We start from the raw sequence: 15,579 nt of genomic DNA, 5'->3' as shown, positions 1-15,579 counted from the left end.
TGCTTTCTTCAAACTGTTGACAAATGATCCATGGCAAGATTATCAAGCTGTAATAAGAACAGCAATGCTACATATACAGTTCATGTTTGTCTCCTCTAGCAAAAAGCTGATCTACACTAGTAAAGGGCATGTGTAAGTCCTTTTTCGTTGTGGAAGTTGAGTCATTGTCTTCAGTTATTTGACTTTTGTGATGAGCAGTTAGGGTTTTCTTCTCTGCATTCCTAAACCAAAAGAAGTAATTTTCATTGAGTTAGGTGACCTGTTCATGCAGACTGATTTTCAATACAAACTTGTATTAAGTTTACTAATGTATCAATCATCTTTCCAAAATGACTTTTAAACAACTAATATTAGCAGATAACTAACCCTTCAGTGGAAGTTCTCTAAAAAAATATCTACAGTGGGCTCAAGCTACCAGCATGTATTTTTGCTGCAAGTTTAGAACAGTTTTTCATGGTATATACATTCTCAGAAAAGCTTTTTCTCTGGGGCTGCCTCCGAAGCATACAGGGCTTACATGCCTGTGCTTAGTTTAACTTTTAATAGTAGCATCCTCTCTTTAGCAGTACGTTCGCGATTGTTTTTCCCACAGGAGTTGCACTCGCTCATACTCAGAAATCATCCCTGAATCCTATTTAAAGGAACACAATGCTTTGCTGAAACAGCTCTGCAAAGGTGATTACTACACCAGGAACTTTTTTTGGTTTAAATCTTTGCTCATCAGAGCTAGATGCTGCACTGTACGAAATTCTCACGTCACAGCTCCCTCAGCCTGGAGCACTGTTAGGAGTCTTAAGCATCTCCAGTTCCTCTGCAATTATTTGGATGAGCAGAGAGGATCCATCAAATCAACTGGATGCACTTCCTGACTTTGGCGATTGCTGCTCTGGTTTCTTCCTATTAACATGTTCTGGCATATCCAGTTACCTTTTTTCTCACTCTTAAGTTTACCAGTTTTCTTACACGGGTTACTCATGTAGTAGAGTCCAAGAAGATAGTTAAAGCCACTCCCCTCCAATTGCTATAAACCCATTCCCCTCACTGGAACACAAGAGTGATTTTGACTATTACCTGAAATAAAAGGCAGAGGGTGAGAATGACGTAGGTGCCAAATTCAATATGTGCCAAAATATTGAGAAGACTCTCAGCTGCATGTGCTGGGGCCACTCTGTCCTTGTGTAACTGTCCCACTGCAACTTAACATGACTTCCTCAATCAGCACTGGCTGCCTCAGGAACCTATCAGAGTTAAGTGGTCCCATTCTATCACTTAGCATTCATCATATCTCCATAATTACAGCTGAAAAGCATCCAGGCCAATTGAGAGTGGCAAACCTCAACACGGAAACAGCAGTATCCTCCTGTTCCCATTCAAGCCTGGCAAGGACTGTTTCAGGCTGAGAGGGAAACAGAAATAAACCTTCCTGAAATAACAAGTGAATTCTCTTCTCCCTTACAATAGACTATTCAACACAGTATTTTAGAACTGCCTAATTAATAAGAGGGACATCGTTAATATGCAGGCCAGTTATTTCAGAAGCAGTTAATTAAATGGATTATTTTAAGACAACCTTGTCTGTTATCCCTCACCAGCAGCAGTATGTTGACCTCATAATTTATTTTAAAACTGAACTCAGGTGCAGAGATGATCTTAGAAGGAATTGACACCATTGAGCTTGCCTAGGTTTGAGAGTAAACTGTCAAGCATCAGACTTAATACTTGGAAGTGTTCTTTACTGATTTCACTCTAACCGACATGTGGAAAAATCTGTATCTTACCTTAGCTGAATCTCAAAGTAATGGAAACAAATTACCGTAATAAGGACAAGTAGTACATGGCTCCACCTGGCATTAGAACAAACAGACCTCCTGTGGAGCTGACCTGGTTCCATCACTGCAGATTTAGGCATAATTCCCACAAGCAAGCAAATAATGATTTCATGAGCTCATCTTGTGAGTCTTAGTAGTACACCAGATTACATATCCAGTAACTAACAGACAACTGCAAGTTCCTTCTTAACAGCTAAAAATGAGACCAGCCCTCCCATATTGCAGTTTGTTGTATTTTGGGGTTTTTCTTTTAAATATACCAAACACCCAAATTATACTTACATCTAGATGTCTGTTCTTACAGAAGCCACATAAGTGGCCATTTCATGCCACATTTCAGTGGTATGAAATGTTGAAGAACAGTTGTCTCTCTCAGTGAGACTTCAGCTTCCCACTTCATGCAATACCCTGTCCAGCCAAGAGTTTCATGCTGGTTTCGGATCCCTGCTATTGAACAAACGCATTTGGACTGATACCCACGGGCTTGCACCATGTACAGCTGTGCTTTACAGATGCCTTGAGAAAATAAGGAATCAGAACAGACTTGTTCCCACTGGCATTTGAAACCAGGGGTCCAGATGCTGATCAGGGCAGATACAGATCACAAATTAAGATGCAGTGAGAAGGGGTTTAGTCATTAAGGATTCCAGCTCTTGAGAAGATGTCAGTGATAAACTAGGGAGAAGATAAGGAAGGGTGCCACTGCTGAAACAAGTGTTGAAGAATCAGAATTCCTTCTAATTCCTTCTTGTATGTCAAGCCACCCATCACAGTATTCTCGTGGCTGAGCTGCTGGTTTACAATTCTCAAATTCACAAACCACCACTTAATAGGAATGGAGCAGGAGGGCAGGGATATCAGCTGAATTAGGCTGTTAAGTAACTGTTCTGAACAGCAGTTCAAATCTTTTCGGCTTCATTGACTGGCTCTGAGCCACTGCCAGGGCATATGGAAGAATTTCCGACTGCATTATATCATTCACAATTTTAGAATTTCCATCTGCAAATAAAACATTTAGGCAGAACCCCCCAAACCTTCCTTACCTCATTATCCCCAGGAATTAAAAAAAACCCACTTATATGCCTATTTTGCTACTTGAGTTCAGGGCCAACATGATGAGAGTTATCACCTTCATGATTCTGCAATGCATTCACTGAACCACTGCTATCACTAGACCAGGATCCCAAGCTGCCATGGCTGTGGGACACAGCAGCATATACAGTTATACAGTTCTCACTTAAAAGAGAATAAATTACCTGCCACCTTTCATCAAACAAGACACATTTGCTATCCTTCAGGAAAAACACCAAAAATAAATGAACTAAACAAAAAAAAACAACTCTATTTTGTTTACTAAGACAGTACCTGGGGCTTATAACTCTAGTAAAATTCTGGATCTTTGATTTCTTTTGCTTAAAAGCAGTAGCTGCTTGAATAGATTTCCAGAGTTCAGAACAGCAATTTTTTTAGTGGGTGCTCTAGCATACAGTAATTGTGCTTAAATTAAGGGACCTTTCCATATGTAAATCCTTTCCAAGCAGAAGTAGGCCACGGATATCTTCAGCCCTAAAAAGCATTTCAGTCACCCAAGCAGAAGAGAAATTACACTTAGCTTCAGTTAACCTGTAGAGCTGACACAGTCGGCCCTCTGCAGCATCTGCACTGTCCAGTGAGCCTCATGAGCTCCCTCCCAGCTGCAGTGCACAAAGCAGCACCTACTGCTGCAGACCTGAAGGGTTCTAATAATGTTTTGTCTCGTTGCTTCACTCCAGAAAGCTGTTCCAGAATCTGCAGGCTTACACAGCTTGTGAATTTACTGCTGCAATAAATGCAAAATGAAAAATCTGAGATGATTTTCCAGGCTAATAAAAGTAAATAGCAATTAGGTAAACTCACCAGCATGTCTGTCTGCTTGGTGAATGTAAATGCTCTCTACCCATTCTTGACTTCAGCTATCACACTCAATGGCAGTAACATTAATGCAATATTAAATGAAGCCTCCAACAGTCCATTAGACTAATCTCACTATTAAGAGGCAAAAAACCCTTCAGTGACTCTTCTCACTGTTCAACCCCCCAGATCCTGATTCAACATAAGCTGGTGTTCAGTAACTGCACGCAACCTAAACGACTCAGCACATGAGTGCAAGAAAAAACAGAGTTCTCCTCAGCTCACAGGCTGCAAGTATGTGCAAGGACCAAGCCTTTATGGCATTTGTGTGATGTTTTAAAGTAATTTCAAAACTAATCCATTGCATCTTATGTATCAAGGAATAGATGTGGTCATTCCCAAGGATCACAGCCACTTACTGTAGTGCAGGCTGATCCTCAGGTTTGTATTTTAAAAGTACAATTAAATAGGTCTTTCGGAAACATCAATTTTTTAAAAGTTTAGGTCATTTTACAAGTTCCAATTTTCATCTTTCCACCTGCTGTTTTTCTAACAAACTTAACATTTTGCAATGAAAAAAAAAATGAAATTGCAACGAGAGATCAGTACCTTTGATCTAAAACTCAATGCTCAGAGATTAGTAACCAATCGAGTAACCAATTTTTTCTTTTTAAGAGAAACACTGACTAACCCCAGTGTTTCTACTATCTAACACTTAACATAAATTTTCATGTTTATAAAATAACACTAAAGCTATAATCTAGCTTTTGAGGGGGAACTTTGAGACACACATGACAAAGGACATCAACTGCCAACTAACTACAGGCCTGTTGCATTTTGGCAGTACTTGTACAGCAGTTCTGTACAAGTTCTCCATCTTACCATATTTTGGTAACTCTTGCACAGCTGAAAAAGCTTGACAAGTCAAGAGAAGCTTCATAGTCATGTACAGACTATAACATTTAAGAAGCTTCTCATCACCCAGGAAGCACCTGACACAAGCTTCCCTTCACCAGACAATTCACTGAGATGCATTTAATATTTAATAGTCTTCTGTTTACTTATTTTATCCCTGCCCCCTTGGCACTTACCAAGGTCTCATGACAAATCCTTAAGCAGCAGCCCGGTTAAACTCCCATTCTCAGGTGCAATATTGAGTGTATTTCAATTCTTGGTATTAGTATGACCAAGGGAGCCACACAAGCAGTTGACAATAGGCAGTAACTAAAATTCTTTTAAGAGAGCCTTTCTGTATTTACAAACAGCCCCAAAAATGAGGTGCACACTATCACAAACTGTGCTTTGGAAAATTAGTTTTGTGAGATGAAACCGACATTTTGAAAAAAGACTACCAAAAAGCCATTAAGCTTATATAAAGAGGGCCTGAAACTAAAAGCTAGATGTTATGAACTACTTCCATTCACTTCTGAAGGGCATTTTGCTAAAGTAACTTAATGGAAGAATATTTTGAGATTGAACTGCAAGTTCCATTGACAAAGAGTGGAACAAGAATTGAGTCTCTTCCCTCAAAAGCTGTCCTGTTTAAGGGGAGAGAAACACTTCAAAGATGCCAAATGATACAAGAACAAACTGATATATCCCCCCACATTCTCAGCTCTGAAATCTGTTGGTCCTTTATCATTTTTCCCCCGCCACGTAGACAATGCAGATGGTTCTCAACTCACTTTGATAGCACAGCAGAAGAATAAGGTTTGCTAGCTGGGTAGTATAGACCACATTTAACAAAATTAGTTTTCCAATTTTTTGCTTCCTCTAATCCTGTGCTCTCCCAAGGTGAGAGCTCTCCCAAGCACGGTATGGTTTGTCACGAGGAACAAATGAGCAGCCTGTCTTACAGACCGTGTACAGAACTAAAAATGGAATTAAACAGAACAGGTTGTTTCCTGTAATACAGAGAATAAAGTTAAAATCCATATGGTTGCTGACACTTGGAGAGCAGTGTACACAGCCACTCAGACCAACATCTCAAGGCTTTTTCTAAGAGAAACCAGATTGAAGAAAACCCAACCACCTAATGCAAGAACTGTCATTTGTTTGCTAATCAAGGTAACTACAACCCTATTCTCACTGTGGTGAGATGATGTCCAAAATGACAAATTAAGAACAAAGGATGGCACTTACTAAGCAAATTCTAAAGTCCAGAAACTTAAATGTTCCAGACCCTATGAAACTTAGCTCAAGCTTTATGTGGACATTTTGCATTATGTCTTACAGATCAATCAAAGAAGAGGCACTTAAAGCTGAGAAATTTTCAGTATTATTGGCAGGCATGGTGGTTACTAAATATTGTAGAAAGTCTTAGCATTATTTCTTTGTAACTTAAGGCAACTATGAAAGTGAAGTTGGAGCTTTCAGGTGGCATTTTTGTAGAGTGTTTCATATTAATCTGTAGGAACTTATAACCTTGGAAGTAAAAATACTTATGTACCAATACAGTAAGATACTAGCAATGCCATTATTTCTGACCAGTACTTTTTAAAACATACAGCCCACATTTGCAAGAACACCTCTGAGACTCATCTTAACATTTTACAGTCTGTACATTTTCATGTTTGTAGTGGATGACGCTCTTAAGATGCAAGATGCTACTAAGATTCAATTAATAGGATTTCCATAAATAAAACCAGCCATCTTTTACCTAATTTATTTAATTTTCAATTTTTTCCAATTCCAAACAAAAGCTAAATACAAGTTTTAAACAGGTAAGCACTAGTTTTATCCAAAGGGAGTAGGCTTATGCAGTTTTACTCCAGTAAAGTACTCAACCCTTAAGCAGAGCCTTCTTTGTCATCAAAACTATACAGTAGTCTTTCTTTTATCATTGCACAATCTTAAAATGTTCTGTCAGAACCAACTTTTGACACTCCAAACACTATTTTACATTGGTTTATAATGTCTATTCCAAAAGAAAGAAAAAAAAACAACCTCAATGGGTTTTCTGTAAGAAATGTTTTAGAAACCAGTATTTCCTGCACAGTTCACCTGCAAGTTTACAAGTCTCAACTCTTAAGAAAAAATAATCCTCTACCAACATTGTTTCTGCAGCTATTATTTTACCTTTTTTGAGCTGCTTTAGCAACTTCAGACTCCAGGTCTGCCTCATCTGTGTAAATGCATCCAACTCAAAAGAATACCTTCATACAATTATACAGCAACTTGGGGAAAGAGATCCAAAACAAAAGTGCCAGTAAACTTAAGACATGGCCCAGCAAAATAAAAGAGGCAAAAAATGCCTATACATTAAATGAGATGCATTTTTTTAAGGAAGATTTCTTTCCCACACTTACTTGCTATTGCAATAGCCACTTCTTCGTTCATTAGAATGAATGATAGTGCTCGTCTATACAATCATGAACAGCAAAGCTATAAGGCTTTTATACCCGTTACATTCACTTCTCACCCTCAAAACATTGATGGTTAACATTAGAGATGTTAGGGGGCATGACCAGCACAAATGGGAACACCACCACAAATGATCACCTTGTGCTTTCAGATACATTTGTTTCAATGTACAGTCCCTTCATTTCACATTTCAGTAAGATGCTGATGCAGTGCAGAAGTGTGCAGAGCATCCTCTCTTTCACAAGGTCCATGCAGAAAACATCTAAAAAAAAATTGCAAAGTTCTGAGATACAACTGATAAAAAAAATCCAGGATGATCAAGTTTCACAATGTATAGTGTTCTGAACATGAGTCCATTTTCTTCTAAATTCTGAAAGAATGAAGTGGTGAGGAAAGTGAACATCCACTGCTGCATTCTGTGATCTTCCCCATTTTGCTGGCCAGTACCTTACTCTGGCATGTAGGGACGGAGGTGATCCTCTATGGTACCAACCGTCCAGTGAGTGAGCTGCTCCTGTGGCAGGTACAGGCAGATGCTGCATAACTTGAAGATTGTAGCTTTGTTTTTTGGAGTCTAGAGGCAAAGAAAACCCAAAGAAAAGGTATTAAGCCTAGAAGTTAACTCAGGACTAGTAGGCAGACCCCCAAAGACATTTAAAATTCACTATTTCATACACATAAACAGCCAGAGCTTAAAATTAGTCTGCAAACTCTAATGCATAAGATGTTTTCACTATTTTTCACTTGAATTATTTCCGTATTGTCACCCAAACCAAACCAATGCTTTAATTTTTCCTATACACTGTTAGGCCTATTTCAGAACTTCTTTAATTTTTAATACAAGAACATTATGTCTTCTTGTTCTATGTGAACACATATGTGGCCCATAGTTACTTTTTGCACGTATGAGTCCTATTTATAGTGTAAGTTTCCCCTGAAACTGCCAAAATGCAATCATGAATGCATGATCAGTTTTTCTACTTGAGTACCTTGCAGCAAAATCACTGATGTTCCCAAGAAGAAAAAGCTTTCTGTGATTAAAGTACACCTGTTAAAACAAGGACAAAAGAAGCTTACCTGCAAGTGCTGTCTGTCAATGAAGAGAAACACTGACTGGTTAGGGTTGTTGACAACAATTCCAGTCTTGTCCTTTCGGCTCAGAACATGCAGAAACTGTTTTTCATAGTCACCATGATGAAATTCAAACTTGGCCTACATGGTGTGAGGGAGGGAAATAAAATGTTTTTCAAGACAAAGCTCACATGTAACCCATTAATTTTCTTCAGTCTGAGGCTTTACAACCACTTTAGTTCTTTCCTTTTCTGAGCTGTTCTGAAAAGCAGAAACTGAGGACCACGGCAGTGTCTTGACACAATTTGAAGAATCCCCTAATTTCATTCTGCCAACGCTGACATCAGCCATTGCAATGACATATTAACAACTCAAAGGTACAACTTTACCTGCAGCATATACAAAACCCAATTTACCTTCCTATGGCAGAAGATCCCTGTGCAACAATTTATAATGCAAAGGTTCCATCCATCTCACTCTTCAATCTAATCAAATACAGCAACTTGGAATACTGACAAAACCTTAACAACACTATCACATTTAGACAAAGATTCAATTGTACTAAGAGGCACATCTAATCCACTCCTACAAATACAAACACTGAATGCATTTATACATACGTGTCATTTGCAAAGGCCCTTTTGGAAGGGCTAATACAACAGTGCATAAAGATAGGAGTCAGAATTTGGCATTCAGAACACTGACTGCTTTATAAATAAAAGCAGACAGCATATTTTTCTAGCATCCACAGAACTTGCATACCTTATCAACTTAGTGGTTAAAGAGAACACTCCCTCCAGGAACAAGTAGTTACTGAAGTCAAAATCCAAAACCAAATACCTGAACAGGCCTAAAGGGTTCATCAGATCCCTTCCACCGAGAGAACAGGAGACAGACTATCTTCTCAATATCATTACGAGGCCATAGAATGAAGTCCATCTCCTGGGTACAGCCGATCACATCCTGTGAGCAATAAAGTTCTTTAGTTACATTCCCTCCAATGGTCAAAGACACAGATAAGCAACTTATCTATACAGGCACATACTTGAGAGGTGATACTTGTACAACATTTGTTCGATTTTCCATTTGCATTACTCGTACCACAGCTGAAGTCTTTCTTGCATTCCACTGAATTTTAGTATCATCACCTACTTAATATAAACTACAACTTTAAGAAAACATTAGCAAAGACTGTCTGTCTTCCAATATTCATAAAGCAACATCACTTAGATGTACAGCAGGAGCTGTTGCAAGAATTATTAACACATGCCTTCTAAAGGACAAAGATGGCAAGAAGATTAGCCTTAAGATTCCCAAGGAAAAGCACAAGTGTTGGAAAAGTACAATTCAGCAAGGATAAAAAGGAGCCTTACCCTGCGCATGGACTGGTAGCGGGGTGCATGGAGCTGTACTACATCCTTCTGCAGTAGCTCTAAGGAACTTTCCAAAGAATAGCTGGAATCCCGCACACCTTTCAGGATATTTTCTTCATAGTTATTGGTCATGACTGGTATCACTTCAGACACTTCAAAAAGCGCTGACTTTTTCTTCTAAAAAAAAGCACAATTTACATTAAGATTACAATCCTTTTTAGGAAACTATAGGTAACAGTTTATTTCAGGATTTGTGATTTTCTGTATAATGTATAAAGTACACATCACACAGACTAGGATTTTGACACAAATCAGTCTAAAATTCATATGCAAAAAAGTTCATAAATTAAACTGAATCAGACTGACAACTTTTATAAAAGCTGCACAGATTTTTGTAGTCTCCAAAAATGCAGATTTACATATCAATCTTGAAAACACTAAGATTCTATATAAACATTAACAGAATTACTCCTTCTTCAAGTAGAGTATACAACTCTGGGATGACCAAGAACTTCTGCAAGCTTCTCTCTGCAAATCAGGTAACACCTTTTTTCTCCTTTTCAATTTTTGACAGTTGGCCTTTTATGAAAAATGAAATCTTTCAATGCCACATTTGGTGACAGCAGGTGACTGAGATCCCCTCTGAAGCTAGCTATAATCTTCTCAAAGGAGAACTATTTTCATTTGCTATATAACTTCTATACTCATTACAAATATTTCAGCATCTCTGAAGCAAGGCCAAAACATTATGAGAATGTAAAATCAATAAAGTTTATGTCTGTTTCTAACAGCTTTCTTAGAGTGCACTGGAAGTCTTGACCTACTTAAGAGACAAAATGTATCTCACCAAATAATGCTCCACTTCCCTTCCCCCCCATCAGAACACAGGTAACAGGCAACTATTTGCTGACCATGCTGACTTGAGCTAAACTCCTACTTTAAGCAAAATGGTATGGGATGGACATCTTCAGTTCACTGAGATGTATGCAAATTTAAAACAGGCATTTGCCATGAATTTCTACAAAGCAACCAAAAAGTAGTATCAATGTCCAACTAAAAGTTACAGCTGTACCATCTAAAAAAATCTAATTGTTGCCACTGCTTAAACATTCATTTTTATGTTACTATTACACAGCACCCAGAAATTATATCCCAATAAAATCCAAACAAGAGGAAACTCAACTCAGAAATTTTAAAGAAGCTTTTCAAGGAAAAACAAAATCTATACATATGAAGAGATTAAACAATTTCAGAGCTCATCTACATGCATTATGTACTCTGCTGCCTTTGCCTTTTGCTTCTACCTTCACTTCCTCATCATGTGTTCAGCACATTCACTTCCTCCCTCTAAGTACCTACTTCCCCTAACGTTCTGTGGATAAAAACTCCCCCACAATTGCGGGTCTATAGCTGGCTTTAGAAAGACCCAGCTCCCCACCCAGATGTGTGGAATTCAGCAGCAGAGGAGGCAGCCAAGCAAATGAAGATTTTCTCTTTGCCCTCCTTATTCCCTTTCAAGATGACAGCAGCAGTTCCACATGTGCCTGCGCACTTGGGCCATTTCCACATCCCATCCTGCGACTCCTCCCTTCAGCTGCCAGGTCTTCCCTCCTGCTTTCACCAGATAAACACACTCGGCAATCGCCCCAGCCAGACTGCCTTCACAGCCGGCAACGGGGCAGGACAGACCCCAATTAGGCTCAACGATTTACAGTGTTAACTTTGAAAAATATCTACCCAATACAGAAGTTACTAAGTAACCATTTAAAGAGGCACTGGAACCCCCTGCCTTACAAAACTACGAAACACAAAGAGTCAAAATTACAAACGTGAACTAAGTGAGTATTATAGAAATTAGCAATTTAAAAAAAAAATAAAAGTCAGTGGACTCTGTTAAGGATAAAACATTTGATGCAATCAGGCAGTAAGACTTTGCACAGAACACTTAAAATGCAACAAACACACAGACATACTTTAAAACCAAGTTACCTTGTCTTTGAACACAAAGGCAATGTACATCTTGAAGTCAAACTGGTCAGCTAAAGATTCTTTTTTCTTTCTAAGCTGAGCACGAAGTCTGTTCAGAGCTTGTTTCTTCCGGGAGTTTGGGTCCCCCATTTTGTAATATAGGTGGTACTAAAGCCTTTGGAAACTGTCGCTAAACTATGGGCACCTTTTCGTAAGACTTAAGTACAACAGAAACAAGTCGTTCGATTCCTGCTAATACAACTGAATAGATCAAACGCTAATGTAACCCAGAACCGCACCTCAGGCAATATTTTACGAGAATGTCATATTGGAGGGGTCAAGAAACAAAGAAAGTAGTTGTCCAGCCATGGCTGGACAAGAGGTTTTACAATGAATCAAGAAAAAAACCTCAAAGAATTTCGAAGAGAAAAATTTGAACAGTTTAGCTGCAGGAATAAGTGGGAAAGAATGAAGGGGGGAAAAAAAGAAAACAAACCCCAAACAAATCTTATCACAATTTATGTGTACAATAAAAAGCAACTGGCACAAGCCCAATCCATGGGGGGGGGTACTTTTGCTCTGCTTACAAAAAAAAAACCCGAAGCTGAAATTACAAACTGCGTTCTACCCCAGCCAGATTCATGACTCTACTGATTATTATTCTCAGCCTTCCACTATTGCTATGTTGCCTGTCTTTTTCTTTAGAATTATTACACTTGGTGGAGAGCAGAGAAAAGGGTGCAAAGGAGGAGTGCACAACCCGGGAAGTATGACATTTCTCTGCCGCCAACAACAACAAAATCAACTACAGACAACACAGCGCTGGTTTGCAGGGGAGCAAAGAGAAAAGACAGCGGAGTCATTTCTAACTTCATCCTGCTCATCACTACCCTGAGGCTACTGCTGCCCAAGAGAAGAGGGATCATGATGGCCATTGACAAGGGGCGGGCAGGGATTCAAAGGACAGTATTTTCTCACCGAGAGACTTAAACCTGAATCAGTGCCCCAAGCCCGGGCTTGCTCCCTAGCAGTGGGAGAGCCCTACATCCCCCGACACCTCATACACTCCCTGGGCTGCTGATCCCCCGGGGATCCTCCCTTCTCTCTCTCTCTCTGCTGCTGCGAGCACGGTCAGCCGAGGCTGTGCATGGCCGGCGCTCTTGGATTTCCCTTCGGCTTCTCTCTGCGCGCAGGGCGGCCGCGCCCGGGGCAGCGGGACACCCACAGCAGCACCGCCTCTCTCACTTCATGGCCACGACTCGGAAAACATGGAGTGCGTTTTGCTCCTGCTTTTCGGTGACAGATTTTTTTGCGAGGTTTTTGTTTGCTTTTTTTTTTTTCTAATTGCAACCTAGGTTGCAATTTTAAACCTCTAAATCACCCTCCCCCGAAAAAAAGCAAATCTCCAATTATCAGGTTATTTTCTTCCTCTCTCCAGACATTTTTCCCCCTCCCCAGGTGTTTGATTAGCCGGGGTTAAAAAGTTTTTAGGTTAACAAATTCGTCGGACCAGGTTAAGAAGAGGAGGGGGGAAAAAAAAGTATTTCTCCCCTTCTCTCCCTGGAGAGAAAGGAACAAAAAACCAAAGGAAAACAAAAACAAACAAACAAAAAAGAACCCCTCCCAAAGCTTCCCCCCGAGTAAAGCAAGAGACTGAGAGGCTCCGACGAGAGCCCGGGACCGTGGCCCGCTCGCTACCCGCAGCCGGCGGGCGCAGGAGGAGCAGTGGAGGAGGAGGTGGCAGCAGTGCTGGCAGCACGGAGAGGAGCCATGTCAAGATAAAGCCACGAAGCCGCGGAGCCCCCCCATCCCTGCCGCAGGGGACACGGTGACCGGGCCGCCCGCTCTGCCGCTGCTCGGCCCCGACCTGGTCCCCATAGTCTAGCTCAGCGCCCCGGGGCCGGGGAGTGGGGAAATGGTGGCGGAGAGAGGAGAAGGAAGAGGCGACGGCGGCGGAAGGAGGAGGAGGAGGAAGAGGACGCTGTCCCTGCGCTAGCGGCTCCTACGGAGGAGGGCGGCGGGCATAGAGAGATCCCGGAGCGGCGTCGGAACAGGACCGGGACGGCCGGGAAGAATGATGAAAGGGCTGAGGAGAGCCTCTTTTCGCCCAGGCGGTCCCGGGACGTCCTCGAGGGCGACGGCAGGAGCGGGCAGGAGGGAGCGGGAGTGCCTGTGCCTCGGCACGGAGCGAGCGCGGAGTGCAGCTACACAGCCACCACGGACCCCTCAAAATGGCAGCGCCTGAGTCACACAGGCACCGCCCTACCCGCACCGCCGGCGCGTACCAAGCCCTCGTGCTTCTGGGGGGGGGCGAGGCACTGTTGTGGCCGAGGCGGTAGAGCTCAACCTCGGTAACCACCGTGGAGACGCCTTGTCGGGAATGGCAGAAAGCAAAGTACAACAGCGGCTTGGAGCGCCTCCGAGTTCTCACCGCGCCAGGAATCAGCATTGCCCTACACTTTCTTCCCCTCCACCCCCCGCGGTCACGCCTCGTGTAACCGCCCGCTCGCCCCGCGTGGTGCCCGCGGGACGGGGACCCGGATGGGGCTGCTCAACGCCCTTCTCGGGGGGGGGGGGGGGGGCGGGCCGGGGAACGACGACGGGCAGGGTGTGAGGCAAAGGGGAGGGAAGAGCCATGCCCCACCCCCCCGCCCGCCCGAGGTGGTATGTGCCTGGGGCAGCTCCCCTCCGTCCCACCCGAGGAACGCCCGATCCTCAAATTCCGTTACTTTGCAGGAATACTTAAACTTGTATCAGTCTTAAGTGTGGTGATGTTATAGGTAAACAAGTCTTGTAATGGCATGTTTTGTGTAATTTGGTCCATCGCGGTTTGTATTCAGCCCGTCCCACGTATGCAAAGTAAAACTGTAAATAAAACAACAATTAAAGTCCAACAGGCTTTCAAAGCTGACATGGCGAAGGGCGTGTCTGCAGCGCTGATCTCGCCACAGCAGCCAGTGTGACAGTCCGTGTTCCTCCATGGCGGCCGCAGCGCTTCCGAGGAGGCTGGCTAAGTTTGATAAATAAGTACTTGCTGTTCCAGAGACACAAACCTAATCCTTGGAGAGAAGTAAGCGGTTTTATTTCTGCACTACAAGGACAGGCTAATGCCCTCCTTTCCTTCCCGTTCTTTGGAAGGAAGGACGAATGTCATGGGACCAATGGACGCCAAGCGAGACACAGCCTGTTGTTGGGCCCTCTCCCTGTGGGAAGGCCCAGGGCGAGTAGGAGGAATCACCATCGCAGCACCGGTCGTTTGCTGGCCCATCCCTGCGTGCCAAGGAAACCTCCTCGCTGTCCGACATGTCCCGGCCCGGGGCTGCTCCCGAGGTGCCGGCAGCGCAGGTTCGCAGTGCCGGGAGCCGAGGGGTGCTGAGCGGCTGGTGTGTGCCTCAGCACGGCCCGGGCTGCCCGGGTGGGTGAGCGCAGCGCTCCCACCTTTCCCTGGAAGCTGGCGCCTGTGACTCCACGGAACAGCGGCGATATTACAGAGATATTACAGGCAGAAGACAAGTGCGGGCACTGTCTCTCTCACTTGATCGTGTTTCAAAGCCCATGTAGCATGCCAGTGGCACTCTCCAGTAATTCCACATTTCAGTGTTTGGTCCCCCAGTCTCTTACTCGTCCCTGCCGATCCCCCTTGTTCTCTCCTGACCCTCAAATTAGTTATTTTCCTTTAGCACACCTTTCCTCTACATACTTTCCCTCGGACATGTCTCTCCTGCCTGTCTTGAAGTCAGGAGCTGTGTTCAGCCTTTGGACCTCGTTATCTTCCCTGGGTGTTACCCAGACTCTCCGATGCGAGCAGTCCTCTTCCCTGACACGGGCATTGCCCGGAACATTCCTCTGTTGTTTGAACAAGAACAGAGCAGAAACATAATTTTTACCTACTTAGAGATTGCTGTTCAGTCCTAATTGGCAATGCCGATGAAAATAACCCTTTATTTGGTGGTAAAAAGCAAGGCAGGTAAATAGGAGGATTACATTAGCTCCACACTTCTGTGGCTATTTCAGACTGACATGAGTTTTTTAACAACATCAGTCTGTCCTTAAGGAGAGCAGCGTTTAGATAACAGCTCTTCCAG

The 15,579-nt window shown here is 42.6% G+C and overlaps 1 protein-coding gene across 1 annotated transcript; it reads right to left on the bottom strand.

Annotated features, from left to right (window-relative positions):
• Nucleotides 1-6,368: 6,368 nt before the first annotated feature.
• On the bottom strand, nucleotides 6,369-13,709 carry C1H6orf62 (chromosome 1 C6orf62 homolog). The gene is made up of 5 exons (XM_036403582.2): nucleotides 11,516-13,709; nucleotides 9,527-9,703; nucleotides 8,994-9,116; nucleotides 8,160-8,294; nucleotides 6,369-7,656 (listed from the first exon to the last, which is right to left on the bottom strand). Exons 1-5 carry the CDS (start codon nucleotides 11,642-11,644, stop codon nucleotides 7,531-7,533), a joined length of 690 nt encoding a protein of 229 aa, XP_036259475.1. The 5' UTR covers nucleotides 11,645-13,709; the 3' UTR covers nucleotides 6,369-7,530.
• Between the last annotated feature and the right edge of the window lie 1,870 nt (nucleotides 13,710-15,579).

Source organism: Molothrus ater, chromosome 1 (genome assembly GCF_012460135.2).
Source record: "Molothrus ater isolate BHLD 08-10-18 breed brown headed cowbird chromosome 1, BPBGC_Mater_1.1, whole genome shotgun sequence".
In the NCBI taxonomy this organism is placed as follows: Eukaryota; Metazoa; Chordata; class Aves; order Passeriformes; family Icteridae; genus Molothrus; species Molothrus ater.
Note: the sequence above shows the minus strand (reverse complement) of the source record. Positions and strands in the feature narration are given on the sequence as shown.